The sequence below is a fragment of the Ostrinia nubilalis genome, chromosome 10, assembly GCF_963855985.1.
Source record: "Ostrinia nubilalis chromosome 10, ilOstNubi1.1, whole genome shotgun sequence".
NCBI lineage: Eukaryota > Metazoa > Arthropoda > Insecta > Lepidoptera > Crambidae > Ostrinia > Ostrinia nubilalis.
In genome coordinates this window covers 3,922,377-3,942,009 of record NC_087097.1, presented here as the reverse complement: position 1 = coordinate 3,942,009, position 19,633 = coordinate 3,922,377, and the positions used below count along the sequence as shown (strand labels likewise).

Genomic DNA, 19,633 nt, shown 5'->3' with positions numbered 1-19,633 from the left:
AGAAACGATTGAAGACGCTAAGTGGAGATTATAAGAGGGATGAAACATTAACAACTTTATGTGATACTTATTTGTATCAAAATGATATTATCATTACTGGGAGCTTGTTAGTCTTTAAAACAATACAACATGAAATAAAATAAGTAATTGCATACCAGCTATAATTTAAGAAAAGTGTGATTCTATAGACATTTTTAAAGGTCAAAAATAAAGTCTCTGGCTGCTTTTTCATAATGATTACCCGGGGTTGCCTTTTGAGAATAAAATAACCTTAAGTTACCTACTTACTCCTGAAAATGTACGATTATACAAAATAGACTAATCCGAAAGAAAGATTCATAATGAGTAAGTATATAGAATAGAGGTAAACCTGAGGCACTGTAAATGTAATCCGGTTCAGCAGTTCCCTAGGGCGCCATCGAAGATATCGTTGGATCGTTCGCGAGAACTTCCAATAGAACAACACTGCAAGTTACTTGGTTAAGTACATATTCTTGTCTATACAATATACCCAAGTTGAGGCAAACAATATGCAGATGATGTTATTTACTGATAATATATTTTGCACATGTCTACGAAATTTACAAGTAGTACGTATCGCCTATTACCTATTTATTTATACTTATGCTTATATAACTGTAAAGTGGCGGACTTAATGCCAGGTGGCATTCTCTGCCACTCAACCACAGTATTATGTATTATGTGGTATCGCTTCCTAGTGATAAGAAAATTGTGCCGTTTCAATTTTATATTTCTATCTCTCTCCATACATGAAGAGGATCCGCCGACTGGCAGGTAGGTAAGACAGAAACGAAGTTAGGTACCTATTCTTTAGGATAAATCCACTGGGAAAGACCCTTGTGTTTCTGCCCCATTAAATTTGGCGTTAGGGACAGAAACTTTACATTACACCCAGTATAAAATTAAAAAGTCTGCCATAAACCTTTTGACTTTACCAAACCAAGTTGCCAAGTGCGCGTAAGTTTTACAAGTTTTTATCTTCATAAGCGTGACCTTTCAGGCGTCATGCATAAAATATCCTGAAGAAACTTCGTTTAAAATTGATTTGGCCTCCATGACGAAGCACCATCTCGAAGTTACAGTCGTAACCCAGAATTGGCTGGTTATAAAAAGGGCCGAGGTCTCGCGATTTCATCTCATAAACGGGTGGTTTTTGTAGCCCAATCCTCAGGGGTCATTTCAGGGCGGCTGTAAATAAGAACGATACAAGAAGGCCCTGATAAAACGACGCACAGCTTTTGGGGCCGAGATTGAATGCTTGTTTGAATTATTTTAGGGTGAGATGAATTTGTGGATGTAGTGGAAATTCAGTGAACTTCGACTTTAGGCTTCATCGTAATTTTTATTAGTTATTTTTGAAGAGGACGATCCTCCGAGAAGGTTGCCTATTACTCTCCAACTACACTCGGCATCAAATAAATCGCACCTCCCGCGACAAGCACTTATCAAACGTATGCATCCCCACTTCCCACCAACATTGGTACCATTTGAAAGCCTAGTTCTAAACTTTATTTCATTAAAGGAAAGGTTTTTACCCCAAAAATGTGTCTGTACAAGGATCTAGAGTCACTTCTTAAAAAAATAGGTAGTTACGCTATAGCCATTTTTATGACTAAAAACTGTTAAGTTGGGATTAATCGCTATCCATCTGTTAAAGAGGACACGTGAGATCTTTATTTGGTTTTATAACCATAAAAATTGGTCTAATTGATCCCAGAGGTGAGCCCAAAGTGAGGTCTATTTTCAAGTCACATTTATGGTATATGTTAATCATTTATTTAGAAATGAAATGTATTTTTCTTTAACGATATTTATTGGGCTTTCAAATAACACCAATATTGTTGGGGTACCATAATTGTGTCAGAAGAAAATCTTTAAAGTTCGCGTCGCGGAAGGTGCGGTTTATTTGATGTTGAGTGTAGATTCCTACGTGATGATACGTGAAGTGGGCACAACTTACTTATTATATAAGTATCAAAACATTTTTTACATAAATGCGTCGGGCCTTACGTTTCAGAACATGGGGAAACATTGCAGCAAGGATAGTTACATTTCAGTTCGTTTATTGGTTACTAGCTTTCCGCCCGCGGCTTCGCGCGCGTGGACTACATTAACTACAATTACATTTATTTTACGGAACCCTATTTTCCAAAATAAAATTTAGCCTATGTTACTCGTGGATAATGTAGCTTTCGAATGGTGGAAGAATTTTTAAAAACGGTCCAGTAGTTTTTGAGCCTATTCATTACAACCAAACAAACAAACAAACAAAGTTTTCCTCTTTATAATATTAGTGTAGATAAGTTGGAATCATTTTGTCTTCAAAAAGTTCTATTCTACCGGGTCTACTTACCTCCCTACTTACTGCGACTTGTAAAATATAGAAAACATACAGTTACAAATATTCTGGAATTTGTTCGAAGATTGCCGGCGATAAGGGCATTATAGGCCGACCTAACTGGGTTTACGAGATTGCGTTATCACAACAACAATGATCGAATCAGGCATGTAGGCCACTTCATTTCTGACACTTTCCTTTAGGCTCGTTTTATCTTTCTGGAAGCAATCGCCCGGCTTGTTCGGGTTCTGTCCGCTGTCCCCGAGGGAATCGTTTCGCGGTCACCCTCTTTGGGTTTCCCGAATGTTTTCGTCGCGATTTCTTATCAACACGCGCGGTGCGCATCCGAAGTCGTCGATCGATGGTATTTTCTATTTTGTTATTGAAATGGTTATAATAATAAAACTTACACAGCATAAAAATCGCGCTTTTTTGTGCACTCGTGGGCCGGATTATAAAGCAAGAATCACATAATTTACTCACCTAAATCCCGTTGCTCTTGCTCCCAAGTACTCGTACCATAATGATCTTTCGTTTTTTCATTGTTCGTTTCCCCGATTCTGAAATTAAGCAAATTGTGCTTTTATATTATGCTTACCACTCGGCAAAACGTCATCTGACAGGCTTTATCCCTTTGAAGGAACCAATAAAGTCTTATCTACCTAAAACAGGTGTAAAAATTCACCAGCAAGTCAAAATAAGAAACAGTATGTACTCACGGCTTTTCCCCTTATTTGCTTATACAGTGCTACGTGGGCCGTGTGAAATATTCCACGTAGCAAATTGTCGCCCCACGGGCCGCCTCCGATACCTTATTCATAGTTTGTTCTCACACGCCGAAAACCGGGCCCCTTTGAATTGGTTTACGAGGTGGCACACTGAACTTTTATTACATCAACGTGGAGCAATTTATGAACATAAATTTAAAAGCCATCTTTAATTTATGTGTGGGTAGCTGAATAAAAAATCTCTGAGACAGTAGTGACAGAATTAAATGTAACTTGTCAGTGTTGCCTACTCTAATAATATAATTATTGTTACTAGCTACAATAAAAAAAAGTATTATAAATTTTAATTTTATTTTAATATGAACACGTTAAAAGAGCGCCTCTGTACATACAAGAACATTTCAGTCAGAAAATTGCGCGTAAGGTTTCGTAACTTAGATATTTCTGGAACTTGAATCAAAAAACATTTTTAATAGGTATCGAGTTAATAATACACACAAGTGATTATAGCATGTATATTTTCATTTAATATAAAAAATTATAGATATCAACTATAATATTTACACATAAGTAAATGGCAAACAAGATCCAACATTGAAATAAGTAATAATAATGTATAAAAGTGCTATTTCCTCTGGTCTCGGTCGTCATAAGTCACATTTTATAATAATACTCTATAGCGAAGTAAATTATAATTAGAATTCTATTCACCTGGCGTACACAAGATACCCTTTCACAGGAGCTACAACGTTACAAAGTTTTTATCTAATTCCCTTTAAATTCCTTAAGTCAAGAAAATGTTTTGGGAAAAAGATAAACATAACACTATAGTTAAAGCAAGTTGAAACTGACGATAGTTGGAGAAGAATCAACCGCCTCAAGCTGTGGAGATAATAAGCTCTTTTTAACGGTTCCACAGCGTTTTACATAACCGGTTTAACTGTTTTTATTTTACAAGCACTTTAGTTTAAACATAAGTACTTGAAAGAATCTCTAAAATATATTAGCTGATGAGGCTATAAATTTTTGTGGGCGCTTTTAGCAGTGCTTTTGTTATGTTCGTAATCTACTACAAGAATCGTCAGTTTAAAATGCTTACACAACAGCCATAGCTAAGCAGATTTACTGTGTCTCAACTAACAATCTATAACTTAATTTTGGCCTCAAAGATGTTTTCTATTTCCCTTGCCAAGGATGCTATTTGACAACTTCAGTTAACTGAGATACTTTCATATTATAGAGACTGTAAACATGCGATTTTTAAAGCCCGCACTGCGATCACAAGTTTATTATCATTACACGGCGATAAAAAATAAAATGACAGGATGAAATGAACACAGCTGTAATGTCAAGCCAAAATGTCACCGAGGATCATTGAACTTGTAGAAATAAACTTCAGTGCAGATAATTTGAGGATGTTTTATGTTTCTGTAATATTGTTTCATAAATGTAACACTCTCTTTCCATGTCCTGCAATAGCTTTGGAAGGTACTATTTATACAGCGGAATACGGTATGTACCGTAGACTTATATTCCTTACTAGCTTTTGCCCGCGGCTTCACCCGCGTGAAATTTCGTTTGTCACAGATCGTCATAAATTATAGCCTATATGTTATTCTGGGTTATAAGCAATAATAGGTACTGTAAAGTTTCATCAAAATCCGTTCAGTAGTTTTTGCGTGAAAGAGTAACAAACATCCAGACATCCAAACTTTCGCATTTATAATATTAGTAGGATTCTCTCTGGCTAAGAAGACCGGCGCCTGCGCTGTATTGTCACAAGTGTAAGAACACTAAGAACTTCCCTTAGGCCTGGTTCAGACAATGATAATCGCGCGGTTGCTGGACAGTTCTTGTACATTTGCATCAAACCGTAACCGCAGTTACCGCCTCAGTGCCTCGCCAATGAGAATCATCCAGAAACCGGGCGGCTATCCCGCGTGACTGAACCAAGCATTATAGTTGGAACTCCCTGACACACTCACTCACTGCAAGGCGGTCAGGCGAGGAGCGATAGAGTGTAACTTCCACCCTATATGAGAGGTTTTCACAAGTACAGTTTAATAATTTTATAAAACCTTTTCTTTTTCTGATTCATCAAAGTGTTTTATGTATTTACTTAAATAAACCATTTTTAACAGTTAATGCAGCACAACAGATATAGAATATTAGTTGAGACAATTGTTTCACGACATTTATAACTTCAAATAAAAATGTTACCATATAGGATTCTCTTAGATAGAAATATACACTCTCTATCACAGACTAGAAACACAATATTTCAGAAGACATGGAAGCTTTGCCACTTCGAACTACGTGAACGGAACTGGTGACCTGACTCGACTACATACATACATAAATAAATATTAAACAACACAAATTAATTCTTTAAGCATTAATCATAATGTATTCTTATGAATAAATCAACTTAAATTAAAAAAATACGAAATTAAAAGATACAATTATGCAGGATGAAATTGATTGTCTGACTTTAATACAAACTAATATGCTACAGATTGTTTTAAAACTACCTGAATTAAGGAGTTCTTCAAAGACAATTAATAGTCATCTAGAGAAAACAAAAATAATCAAGTCTTGTGTTTTAATACTTTATAACGTACCCAGTTTATCTGAAGGCTTAAAATAATCCCACCCCTTTTGGAAAATCAACTTACAAATATCCGAAAATGAGGTTGGGTCAGACACATGCAATTTCACCCTAAAAGCAAGCTACCATCAGTTCTTACTTTCGTTCCAAGTGAGGTCAGCTGTACCGTACAAAGTGCCAAGTTATAAAATCTTTGTAATCATTGTCACTCTCAGATCTATGATGTTTCAACTAAATCTTGAATTCCGATTGCACATTATACGTCCGTAACCTGCCATCTATTACTTAAGACGCAAATAACATCTTTATGTACTTAACCGACTTATAAAAAAAGAGGCCGTTACAATATAACATAAGTAAATTAAATGCGGTACCTACAGAGAGATTGTACAGTTGTTTATACTTACAAAACCGCGCGTCGATGCCGATACAAAACGTATTGATATGTACAAGAGATTACACTAAGCTAGTAACTACATTACCCTTACGCTCTACTCTATAATACATTACAAATATGGTAGGTACTCCTGTCTTTTTACACAATCGCAATGACACTCTAAATTTTAGAGCATACCCTTATAATACAACGAGCGCTTCACATATTATTGCCACCGAGAAATTAAGTAGTTTACACTATGAATCACGCGATTATCCATTAAAAAGACAACTTAATTAAGGCTGTCAATGAGACGTATATTTAAATAAAGCTTTCCGATCTGTTGGTATTCTTACGATTTTATTATTCCTCAAGGAATATTATTTACTAGCCAATATTTGTCCAATATTCAATATTTGGGACCAATTGTGCCGTACCTCAATCTTACAGGCTCCCGCAAATAAAGTTACTTTCTTCGACATACATAACATGACAGTAAACGTTTCACTGCAACCTCATTCCAAACCAGACAAAACAACACAAAATATAATATTATTTATTTATGAGGTTTTTATTTCTTGACATTATGGAAAGACGGTGTATAGTCTGGTCTGTGAGCACGTAGAATTTCGTCCAATGACCCCAAACTACCTATCGTAGTTCGTATCGTAATTATGTTGCTGTCGCGCTCGCACACTCACTGCGGGCGCCTGTCGCACAGTCGCGACAGCAATATAATTGCACGCGAGCGATAAGGATAGGTAGCTTGGGGTCATTGGACAAAATTATACGTGCTCACGGACCGGGCTTTAGTGAAAATTAATTACAACAAAATTATAATTGAAAACATGACATTATACTCCATTTTATTGAGTCAATGTAAATGCACTCATCGCTGCCCATACAAAAGCTTACCTACCAACATGAGGCTCAAACAAATTGAGGTAACAATCATTGGACGTCTACTATTTACAATTAACAATAGTCATTCAAGCAGAGAATATGTGATCGTCTACCTAGCAACAATAAAATAAAGGCTAAGATACATTTCACTACTCGTTCTAACCACATATAACAGGAAACTTAGGTATATCATCGATAACTATTCTCTACTCAAATGGAAGATTCAATTAGTGTAGTATTTTAAAAAACTATTATTTTATGTAACTGGATCACAATGAGTTTTTAATATATCATGCAAGTAGGTTTTTACTTGCTCAATACATTAAATGCAAAATGTGCATGTTCTAATTTTCAAGTGTGTGAGAGATGGTATTATTAAAAAAAACAGTTAGTTCTAACATCGCCTGGTGTTTACAACCTTTCTTCGGAAGACTTACTTTGGATTTTCAATATCTTTATTACAAACATATTTTTAGAACATTTCCCACCCACATCGCTCGCAAGTTGAAATGGAAAATTTGACGTGTGCTTTTAATAAAACAATGATGAGGTCAGATTTGCTAAGACATATCTAGATGGAATACTACATACAGATTTTGACATCAACATCTGCTCAATTACCATAAGTTTAAACTTGTCAGTCACTGGTACTGCAAAAAAAGACTACAACACTGCTATTTTAACATATTTGACAACTGTGACATTTGGACGTTACCTGTCAGTTATATTCACAGTGTGTTCCACGTCCAGGTGTCCGTTCACATTCACTTTCACTTTCACAGTGCACTCACTGTCCAAGGTCACTGTATCCCTGTCAGTCGGACGAGTCGGCTCGGCCGCGGGCCATGGATCAGTCCAGCTGTTGGACTTGAACCACGGACGTTGGTGGAGGGATGGATATCTCGTACTTGATGAGGCCCGTTCCTCTACCCGTTGATAGGACCAGCCCACCGACTTCTTTCACATCGCCGCTGTAGGGAATAATGGAAATGATAGTTGATTAGAAAAATTAAGTAAAGCAACCGAAAGTGCAAAATCGCTAAACTAAGTTGCATTGGGCAGGGCCACAGAGCTGGTAGAATGGATAGCCGTTAGCAGACACGTACTAAAGTGGCGAGCACGCGGATGACGTATAATGAAGATTGGGCACTAGGAATCCTTGGGGAAACCTTTGTTCAGCAGAACAGTTGATGGAAGCTAATTGAATTTCTGAGCTAGAAAAAAAGTGTCATATTTGGTTAGGGTTGACTATACAGGGACTATTCCAATATGAACCTTATATCTATTACAGTCACAGACGATACTCAAGCCTGGTTTCCATCAAAGCGGAGATGAGAGATGTGCAGCGAAGCTGGCAGGTTATTTCCACGAAAGCAGAGCAGAGACGAGACAAAATGTGAGCTGTGGAAACCGGGCACACAAGAGAAGCGCGCGATTTCTATTGATGTTTGACAAACATTCCTCGCAACGCACACAGGAAAATCCACGTCTTATGCCATTGTAATAAGGACCTTATGTCGCTACAATCTAGGGCTATACTCACGCGGCGTGTATCGCGCGCTTGGCGTGCAAGTGCGGCGCGGACTTGGCGTCACGAATGATGTGCAGCTGTGAACCGGCTACCAAGCGTCGTGCGCCGACGCCACTTAGTGACCCCACCACTATCTGGTTACCGATCACTTGGCCTGACCGGTTCGTTACCTGAAGAAGATGATTTGAACATTATTCTTTATTCATTTGAGGCGAAAATACCTTTCTGGACTGCGATTTTTGAGTGAGTGATAATGTACCTAACGATACGGTTCAAATTGCAACGTAGGCTGCTGCTTCGGTATTCCTAAGCATGCCGTAGCTTGTCAAAATATTAACATCGCAAATTCAACCGTAGCGTTAAAACTTTAATGTTCACCCAAAAATCTCATGCCATTCTGTTCCGATAGTGTGCGCAGTACCTAACAGTGTATGCGGACTGCCGAATGGAGTCATACATCATACTGGAGAAACTAGCAACTAATGTTAACGCTAAATTTTTTATGTCTACAAATTATCTAAATTTCAAACTTTTGAAAACACCTGACATACCCATTATTAATCTTATAAATAAAAACACGTATACTCTCGCAGTTTCTACTACCTGTACTGTTTAACTGTTCTACATGACAGATAACGCAATAGATTATGCGATGTTACAGAGTTACGAGACTATTTATAGACATATACATTTTGAAGTGTTCCCTCACCACTTGTATATGCGCTGGTTGATTGTGGTCCTGTTCTATGTCCAAGTTCGTCTGGTGCTGCTGATGCTGCTGCTGTTGTTGTTGCTGCACTTGTTGTTGGACTTGTTGCTGCACTTGTTGCGCGGCCTGTTGTGCTGCCTGTTGTTGAGCTTGTTGTTGCTGCTGCTGCTGCTGTTGTTGTTGCTGCTGCTGTTGTTGCTGCTGCTGCTGCTGCTGTTGTTGTTGCGTCGCTTGTTGTTGTGCCTGAGACTGGGTAAGAGATAATAACGTTTTTATTGATTTAGAATATAATCAATCATGTTTTTAACTATTCTCTCTATTTGAAAGATACGTAACGTATAGATCGTTTCATCCACGAAGACGCGCCTCACCATTCTTCCGCTAATGTTTGAGTGTTATCGGTACACGCTAAATTATCCATAAGTGCACACGCACACTACAATAATGACGCTGGGATTGTTCGGATCGAACTCCCCGTACCCCGCGCTTCCCTCGACCAAAAATTGGTGGGGCGGGTCTTCGTCGATGAAACCATCTATAATTGCAACAAATATGAAGGAATATTAAATCTGGGGGAGTTTCTAGGTTGACTGGCTCGCTACAGGAAGGGAATTTTTGGGACTTACTTGGCCAATGCTTACTAGCAAAGTCCTGGGTTTTGAGATTACTCGACCGGGGCTTACATCCAATAACTTCAGTAGGTCTTGCTGCACTCACAACACAATTCCCAGCATACTTCTTTAACATAGCGGATTTTTACTCTGTTATTGCGGTTTTTCACTCGCACACGTGCCATTGAACTCGACTGGTATAGGTAGTTCTCGCGTCGGCTCTCTCGTGGCGTGACAGAGTTTTAGGTTGGTCAAAGGGTTAGGAATAGGGAAAAGGGATGCGTAGCCAGTATTAACAAAATATTTTAAAAAAAAATGCAGAATTAGTGTGGCCGTTCTGAAATTTTGCGCTGAAAAAATAAAAGGTCAATAATATCTATTTAAAAGTTTACAGCGCTTTGCTATCTTGGCCTTAAAGGTTCGGCCAAATCGTGTGCAGCATGCATGCGCGATGGCGATGGCGATTAGATGTTGTGAATGAATTTGTAGCGATAAGTCCTGTCATTGGTCGCGGCGATCTATGCACGCGCTATCGCTGACGCGAAGTGCACGCATTGGTTTGGCCCACAGATCACAGAAACTAAAGGGAGATGTGAAAAGGGGGCGGGGCTGGTGTCGCAATAATATGCCCAAAAACGGAACACATTGCTCGCGACAGCAATGATGGCAGCAGCGACGTCATAACGTAAACAGTGTACATTACTTGCGTAGTACTAAAGATTATTCGACTGTTGAGTACTGATACCGCAGTGAATAATGAGTATGAGCCCATATATTACGATTACTTTGTGTGTGAATTTCTAATGCGACACTGTTTCGAACTCGGCGCATTAGTTGGGTTCTCTCTAGATCTCTATGGTATGGTCGAAGTTTAACTGTAGGGGGTGATAAAGAGAATGATGATGATGGTGATGGTGATGAGACTTACCGCGCGGGGGGGTAAGTCCATGTGCTGTCGCTGATGCAGCATGAGGTGGTTCTTCTGGAAGAACGCCTTCCCGCAGTGCCCGCAAACGTGCGTCCGCAGCGTGCAGCTGCCTTCCGGGTGTCTACGGGAAGAACAAACATATTTTTTCTACTTTTCTACCTACTTTAACCATTACTACACGTCACTTATCACGCGGCGTGGGACGTCCACCCACAAAGTGAACCGACATCATAAAGCTAGCAGGAAGGCGCTGGACGCAGGCCGCTACCAACCGGGCAACATGGAAAGCATTGGGGGAGGCCTATGTTTAGCAGTGGACGTCCTATGGCTGAGATGATGATGATGATGACACGTCACTTAGCGAACTACTTCCATGGAAATGACAAAGCTTGGAATCTTATTAAAGCAACAAAAACACTGAGGCAGTAAGCGGCCCGGTAGCGGGCCTGAGAGACACAGATTGAGGAAAACTCGAAAAAATCAAGGACCGAGAGCGTTTCGGATTCGTAACTGCCTCAGTGTATTTTGTACTTTCGGAACGAGATGATTCGGCAGAAGAACAATGGATTAGTCTAAAAACATCAAGAAGCCCTGCCATTTCTATCAGAGAATCGAAAGGTAATAACTTTAAAAGTAGACCATAGTGGAGACATGGGAAAATATTAAGTTTTTTTTTTAATTATGACGTGTTAAAAAGGTCTAGGAAATAACTTACCTTCTCTGATGCGCTAATAAGCCGTGTTTAGCCGCGAAACCTTTACCGCAGTCGACGCAGAAGTGAATCTTTGGCCGGGGTGCGGCTACGTGGTGATTCTGGAAAAACAATCAAAATCAATGACCACTCATGACATAAGGTTCAGCCAAACCAACGCGATCACAGCGATGGCGATCAATGCATTTAAGTCTGATCACCATCGCTGCACGTCGGCTGATCGCATGTGATCGCGTTGGTTTGGCTGAACCTTAAGACACTACTTATCAAAGCCCATACGAGAGAAGATAGTTGTAGAACTTACCGTAGCTATTACTTGCGTATGTACAACATTACTGGGATTGGAAGATATTATTTGAATAGGTTGAGCTGAAACAATAAAATCACATCATTTTTATGACTATTCCATGATAGTAGGCTAAATAAAAACTAAATTACTAGTAAAACGGTGGGACTATAAAAACAAACAATCAATATACATAGTTTCAAGCTATTTCATGATGATATGATAGGTAGCGACATTAAGGTCAACAAAAATAGCCCAAAGAATACCCCGCAAGATTCAGAAACATTTATACTTATTATTAAGTTATCTGTGGAGTAGTATCACAGACAACTTAATATTACTATTGGCAACTATTGAAAATGTCAACTATTGAAAATCATAAAGGTAGCAGCAGGAAGGCTCTATATGCAGGCCGCCACCAATCGAGCATTGTGGAAATCATCAGGGGAGGCCTATTTATTAATTTATTTATTTTAAGGACAATCAACAAAGCATACACCTTATCTAAACCCCGGTCCGTGAGCACTTAGAATTTTGTCCAATGACCCCTAGCTACCCATCCTTATCGCTCGCGCGTAATTATATTGCTGTCGCGACTGTGCGACTGGCACCCGCAGTGAGTGTGGGAGCGCGATAGCAACATAATTACGCGCGAGCGATAAGGATAGGTAGCTTGGGGTAATTGGACAAAATTCTACGTGCTCACGGACCAGACTTTAGTATAATGACCTTGATAAATTAAACAAGTCATGCAATACAGCTTTAAATTTACGAGGTGAATATGATATCGAATCGATGCTCCAGAAGATGAACGTGACAGGCGGCTAAACTGTCATTGGATTCTATTAAATGTTGAAAAATAGCCTAAGTTAGTCCTAAACTGTTTTGCACGGAAAGCCAATGAGGGCTATCGTTTTAGCGCTCACCAGTTAGCGCCACTGTAGAGTAAGGTCCTGTCACTTGCTAGTAGCGAAGACAGTGGCACCAACTTGTGAGCGCTAAAGTGGTAGGAGGACTATCGCATTTGCACTCATCAAGATGGCGCCACTGTAGAGTAAGGTCCTGTCAATCGCCAGGGGTGCCAACTGTTAAGTATAAAAACGATAGCCCTCATTATATCTAGACGGTCTAGGCAGTTTGTATGGAGTGTTAAAATTAACTTGTTCAGCAGTGGACGTCCTATGGCTGAAATGATGATGATGATTGAAATAAGAACTTACTCTGCGTAGCCTGCTGCGCCGCGGCGACCAGGCCGGGCTGAAGCGCGGCCGTCAGCGCGCACAGATCTGTCACGCACGTGCGGTCGCCCGCGTGCAAGCGAACGTGAAGCGATAGCGCCTCCTGGGTGGAACGATCGTGATTACAATGGTACCTATAGTCTGGTCTGCGAGCACGTAGAATTTTGTCCAATGACCCCAAGCTACCCCTCCTTATCGCTCGCGCGTAATTAAGTTGCTGTCGCGCTCGCACACTCACTGCGGGCGCCCGTCGCACAGTCGCGACAGCAATATAATTATGCGCGAGCGATAAGGATGGGTAGCTTGGGGTCATTGGACAAAATTCTACGTGCTCACAGACCGGGCTTTAATAGTAAACGTGAAGCGATATCGCCTCCTGGATGGAACGATCATGATTACAACAGTGCTCATGTCTAAATAAATAGTCATTCATTTACAGCATGCACTGACAGCGCATCTTGGACACAACGACCGTAATTACAATAATGCTCATGGTAAAAAGGTATTACAACGGTGCTGACGTCAAAATGATCATAATACGCGCAACCATAACGCCTCCTAATGGATACGAGCGTGACTACAAGGATTGGGTAAAAATACTTATTAATCCTTCAAGCTCCGCGAATCTAGACACAATAGATAATCAATTGTTATGACATTAATTAATGCCGTCTGGGACTCAATCGGTTAATGCGCGACGCCCGCGCCACCTGGATGGAACGACCGTGTGGCTACAATGCAACGGTTCCTGCGTCAAAATGATCATACATTCCACTGATTACTATGTTTTATGTTTAATAGACGCAATTTTGCAACAAAAAATTGTAGTCTAATGTGCTGTGGACATTAGTGTGTGTGAAAGTGCAAGAAATCTATATTATGTTCAAGATATAAGTGCTACATTCTAGGCAAGATCGCTTCATCGTAGATCGCATCTACACCCTACAAGTAAGATGATAATGAGCAAATAAATTCCGCTTAATATCAAACTATAGTGTATACTTACGTAACTAAAATTAACTAAATATAGTCTATAAGCCACCACCAATGCATTAAAAAACTAACAAACATAATGTTTGTATTTACTTGAATTGCTAAAATACTCTAATCAATTGTTTCAGAAGCCCCAGATTTTGGCATAAAATGACCGTTTTATAGATGAACTACACTGAAATGTCCCACCGACGACATTGACAGAAGGGCGCCACCATCTTCGTTCAATCACATGGTTTCCACCGTGGCCAAAGTCGGAACTAGCGATCCGCTATTGACGGTGGCCCTGTCAGTGTCAAATAAAGGACAGTTCAGTGTAGTTCTACTCTAAAAGCCCCATAAACCCAAGTGTTCAGAGTCATAGTTTTCAATCTGTCAGTAAAATAACATTTGAACTGACACTCTTCACAGTTCATCTGTCAGTTTACTGGCGCGAATCAAAAACTGCCACTTCGGTAAAAATATTCAAACTCACAAACCTTAGTGTTAAAACATGACCCACACTCGGGACACGCGTAGCCGGGCGTAGTTTTCTCAGATACGATTTGCCCGTCCGCACCTATCACCTGAAAGCACTAATTATGTTCAATCACAAAGTTTTAAGTTTCATCAAATGTAATCTAAAATCTGAATCACTCGTGAAAACTCATAATTATTTTTATACCAAGCCTACTTTTTACTATTTTATTTTGCCTTGCTTTTTATGATTAACTTATAAACACACGCTTTTGCAGCGTGGTTTACGGCGTTAGACTACTCCTATTTCAAAATTCGCTTAATGGAATGGCGTACGTACCCCATTATGCGAGCGAATAGGACTTAAATAGGAGCAAGAAAGCTATATCTGTTCTACTAGCTAGGACAACACGACATAATCGTGTCGTATCGTAGTCTCAACGGCACGACATAATAAGATTCATCGTGTCATTGAAACATATCTGCTCTGCCCCGCAGTGTGTGCGATTGCGTGTGCAACTACATCACTCATACATACACAATGTGTCATGTAGGATACATACAAGCTTTAGATGCAGTAAGGGAGAAACGGCTCATCTTGTGAATGAGGGTTTTCGCGAATGAAAGATCCGCTAGATGGCGGGACGTGGATGTGGGGTCTGACTGCTGCGTGATTGGTGGATTTTGACATATGTCAATGTCATGTCAAAAATAACCAATCATGCAGCATTTGGACCTCGCGTCTACGTATTGCCATCTGGCGGATTTTTCATTCGCGAAAACCCTCATTCACAAGATGAGCCGTTTCTCCCTTACTGCATCTAAAGCTTGTATGTATCCTACATGACACATTGTGTATGTAGATAATGTCTGGTTGAGAACATGCCTCCTTTACTACAAACAACAATGGAATTTATTTATAGTGTTAATTTTACTTCATGGAGACTAGATTGTGAGTACTTCAGAGTACACATTTCTCAAATGATAAAAATATCAAACTGTTAAATGTTCTTACCTGCACTATTTGTGGTTTGAACTCCTCCTGCTAAGTGGACAAGTCATGCATTAATATTTTGTGTAAATAGCAAAAATACATAGGTGTGAAAAGTATCAATTGTAATACAGTACAGTATACATAAGAAAATAAAGGAGACCAAAGCCCGAATGACAGTGGTTTTAGTATTTGTTGTTATAGCAGCAACAGAAATACATCTGTGAAAAATTGAACTGTCTAGCTATAAGTTCATGAGATACAGCCTTGTGATAGACAAACAGAGAGTGAAGTCTTAGTAATATGATATCGTTTTTACCCTTTCGAGTACGGAACCCTAATAATAAGTACAAAATATGTATAAAAGCCACAGTTTAGAAGCTAGTGTTTTTCATTTTCCATGCAAATTACAAACATTCGTTTTATTAGTTGTCTAATTGCATTGGTTAGTAACTATTAAGGTAAAATTAGTTGTTAGTCAGGAAAGAGATGTTACATTGAACTCTGCGGTACTTGATATTTGAGAATTATGACATAGAGATTATTAAACTTAACATACTATGCTAGATAGTTTCTTACTTGGACAATTTGCGGTTTGAATTCGTCTTGTTTGATGACCGTCGTCTGCATTTGTTGTTGCTGCTGCTGTTGTTGCTGCTGTTGCTGCTGCTGTTGTTGTTGCTGCTGCTGTTGTTGTTGTTGCTGCTGCTGCTGTAAAACATTATTATTTTCTGATAAAAATATCATCCTATGATACCTGCTTACTTTATAAAGCTATGTTTTACAAATCTATATTAATAATTTCGTCAAGGGGTACGGTAGACTGGATCGAAACCTTATATGAATAACAAAGCATAAAAAAATATCGATTTTGAGTCGACAACATATATCCGCAAAATTCGGATAATGGAGAATTTCGTTAAATTCCGATGGCACTGACAAACAAACCGCTGTCGCCATCTTTAGTAGTTCACCATCCACTCACTATGCGATCAGCGCCAAAACCTTATTTAAACCATAAACTATTTGCTGGGTTGTCATCGATCCATAAATAAATGGAGATCAGTGCGTTTCGCGATATTATGATATACTCTTTGTTATGTGTTTTTTCTTTAAACCTGGTATAGTTCCAAAATACTGGACTGTCCTGTCGATGACATTGACAGTGGGGCGCCACCGTCAATACCGGATCGCTGGTTCAGATTTTTGCCATGTTGGAAACCATATAGTTGAGCGATGGTAGCGCCCCCCTGTCATTGAGTTTGGTGGGACAGTTCAGCGTGGGTCAGCTATATTGGCCGATTCAACCACAGAAAAAGAATATTAGCCATAAGTTGAAGTTCAAATGTCAGTGTCATTTAGTTTCGCACAGTGATAAATTCCAGTGACATTCAATTTTTGTAATGGCAAAATATTTTTAAGAAACTGCAAACAAATGCAAATGTGCAGTCGATGTGTGGAATGCGACAACATTATACTCGGTAAGCGGCTTAATTATTTTTTTTATATAACCCGACAAATAATAATAAATGACCACATGCATAGCCTGTGTTGAGTTGTTATCAACATATACAGAAACAGACACGATTTTTGCACCGTTTTTTCTGGTAACGGAATAGACTCCTTCATGCGCAAGTTCCACTTGAGCTCGGCTGGTTCTTATTATAAATAATTGTGTAATATATTTTGCAGATAATTTCAATTATTGAGAGTGTTGTGGCTTAGAAACAATTAGGCAGTTAAGAATAAACAAGGCTCGGGCACTATCAAACCTTCTTCCTAAAAAGCAAAAAGCTGCTTCTGCTGCATCACAAGATTTATTTGATGACTTTCAGGTAAGTTAATAGTGTAGGTCACTGAGTAAAGTAAAATAAATACAGAGGTGGGAGCATATACCTACACCTACATACATTCACAATACTTATTATTATTTGAATATTTGTCTAAAAATAAAATATATTTCTCTTATTAAACTCAGTTAGCTCAGATGGTAAGAGCGCGACAACGGAGAAGTCGAGGATGTAGGTTCAATTCCTGCATGTGGTGTATTTTTTCATCACATCTTATTAAATTTGTTTAATAAGAGTAACACAATATAGCATTAAAAATTTAAATTAAATCTTTAAATTAAAGCTTTAAATTAGCTATTCATAAATATATTTCTCTTTTGAGGTTGATAACGAAGAGTTGACGGTAATCGAGGATTCATTGATGATTGATGATGCTTCTTCAGACAACAAGAAAAAACAGCTACTGTCAGTCAGCTTCTTCGGACAACAAGGAAAAACAGCTGCTGTCAGTCAGCAGTGATTTTATTTCTTTAGAAGAAGAAGAAGAAGAAGAAGAAGAAAACATATCAAATGGCGGGCAGACCCCCGAAAAAACGTAAATAATCAAGCAGGTTTAGTAGGTACAGAATATCAGCCCCCCAGGACTAACTATTTATATTTAGCACTTACAAATAACACCATTCAAGTATCAGTACATTCAGTTGGTTCTATGATTTATGAATGTGTTCAATGTCAAGCACTTCAATTTTAGGTGAAAAAATTTTAGCCCATTATTTTACGCTGAAAAACTTTTTCATGAATATTGTGTCTTGGCCTATGTTAGGATTGAATCTCAAAGATTATTGTTTCTTCGAATGAATCAAAAACAGCTCAGAGCTGACAATTATAACAATATAATGGATAGCCTGTACAATAATGATAGAGAAATGGGTCAAGGCATTGGTAAAATGATAATATTGCCAGCAACTTATGTGGGAAGTCCTCGGCATATGATGCAAAATTATCAGGATTCCATGGCAATTGTATGCAAGTACTTATGGTAAACCAGACTTATTTATAACATTAACGTGCAATCCGAATTGGCAAGAAATCTTAGAAAATTTACAAGGCACTAAAAAAGAACATAGACCCTATTTAATTGCCAGAATTTTTAAACTTAAATTGGAGGAACTTTTAGATGACACTAGCTGACCCGGCGAACTTTGTTCCGCCTTAATGGCAATTAATAAGCAGACTTTTTTTTAATTTCGAACGGGACAAAAAGTATCCTATGTCCTTCTCCTGGCTCTAAACTACCTCCCTGACAATTTTCAGCTAAATCGGTTCAGCCATTCTTGAGTTATAAGTGGAGTAACTAACACGACTTTCTTTTATATATATAGATTACAAGAAAACATATTTTTGGAATACCGAGTGCGTGGTTTTACACTATTGAATTTCAGAAACGTGGGCTTCCACATGCGCATATGCTTATTATTCTAAGAAATGAAGATAAACCAAGGTCATCAGTAGATTATGATAAATTTGTGTGTGCAGAAATACCTGACCCAGATAAAGACCAGGAACTTTTTCAGACGATTGTTTTGTTAATTTGTATTAGTTTATTTTGAATGTTGATTTAAAATAAAAATAATTTGTGTAAAAACTTATGCAGTTTTTATTTACCATATTTATTAAACACAACTAACAAGCTATATGAATGTATATTTAATATTCTTTGAGAACCGATGACTACAGAAACATCTATCTACATTTTGCACCTAGAATTGTGTATTATGAGTCAAATTTCACCCGAGCGAAGCCGGGTTTTCATCTAGTACATAAATATTTTTGAGTCTGACAAACAATTTGCAGTCCATTTCAAATTTTTGAAGGCGGCAGGTCGTGCCGCCACATAAAAGCAACCGAGACGGGAGAATTCGATCGTTACTTGACGTAGGTCTGTTTCATTCGCGAACTGATACTTAGTTAATTAAAAATTCTCCCCTTTAACTGGGTGCATTCACGTGTAATGTAACACTATAGATTTGATTTGAGCATTACATTAACTTAACTGAAGAAAAAAGTAGATTTTGTATTTGTTTTTTATCTATATCCTTTGTCCATTATAGAGAAGTGCGTCGACGTCCGCCAACGCCAGTACGTTGCTACCTATAAAATGGGACGCGAACAACGAGTGCTTGAAAGTTTTATTCCTTCCCCACTTATCTGTATCTATGACGTTACATTACACGCGAATGCTCCCGCGAGGGAGTACCTTATACATTGCTCAAGTAAACGGTGGCAGTCTCCCGTCTCGGTCTTATCTCGATTCGACAAAACACTACCATAAAGTCAGTCATAATGAACATTAATGATGTTACCAGTGATGACATACGGCTCCGAAAAGTTGCCTCTGAATATAGGCCTCATAA

General features: G+C 38.7%; 1 protein-coding gene and 2 long non-coding RNA genes across 3 annotated transcripts; 1 reads left to right on the top strand and 2 right to left on the bottom strand.

The window, feature by feature from the left end:
• Positions 1-5,034: 5,034 nt before the first annotated feature.
• LOC135075707 (uncharacterized) lies at positions 5,035-9,429 on the bottom strand. Its single transcript, XR_010258096.1, has 3 exons — positions 9,215-9,429; positions 8,518-8,675; positions 5,035-7,945 (listed from the first exon to the last, which is right to left on the bottom strand). It is a non-coding gene; the product is annotated as an uncharacterized LOC135075707 (long non-coding RNA).
• Positions 9,430-9,627: 198 nt separating this feature from the next.
• LOC135075407 (zinc finger protein 268-like) lies at positions 9,628-16,176 on the bottom strand. The gene is made up of 9 exons (XM_063969851.1): positions 16,009-16,176; positions 15,454-15,483; positions 14,462-14,548; positions 12,972-13,092; positions 11,770-11,834; positions 11,469-11,566; positions 10,754-10,874; positions 9,841-9,952; positions 9,628-9,749 (listed from the first exon to the last, which is right to left on the bottom strand). Exons 1-9 carry the CDS (start codon positions 16,174-16,176, stop codon positions 9,628-9,630), a joined length of 924 nt encoding a protein of 307 aa, XP_063825921.1.
• A 630-nt stretch (positions 16,177-16,806) lies between these two features.
• LOC135075523 (uncharacterized) lies at positions 16,807-17,764 on the top strand. Its single transcript, XR_010258043.1, has 3 exons — positions 16,807-16,910; positions 17,122-17,264; positions 17,602-17,764. It is a non-coding gene; the product is annotated as an uncharacterized LOC135075523 (long non-coding RNA).
• Positions 17,765-19,633: the final 1,869 nt, after the last annotated feature.

Excerpts from the sequence above, each read along its gene's own strand:
- LOC135075407 (XM_063969851.1), bottom strand. The coding sequence starts at position 16,176 with ATGATATTTTTATCAGAAAATAATAATGTTTTACAGCAGCAGCAGCAA. Across the intron at positions 15,484-16,008 it reads TCAAACCGCAAATTGTCCAA|CAGGAGGAGTTCAAACCACA; the intron begins GTAAGAAACTAT and ends TTGTCCACTTAG. Across the intron at positions 10,875-11,468 it reads TTATTAGCGCATCAGAGAAG|ACACCCGGAAGGCAGCTGCA; the intron begins GTAAGTTATTTC and ends TTCTTCCCGTAG.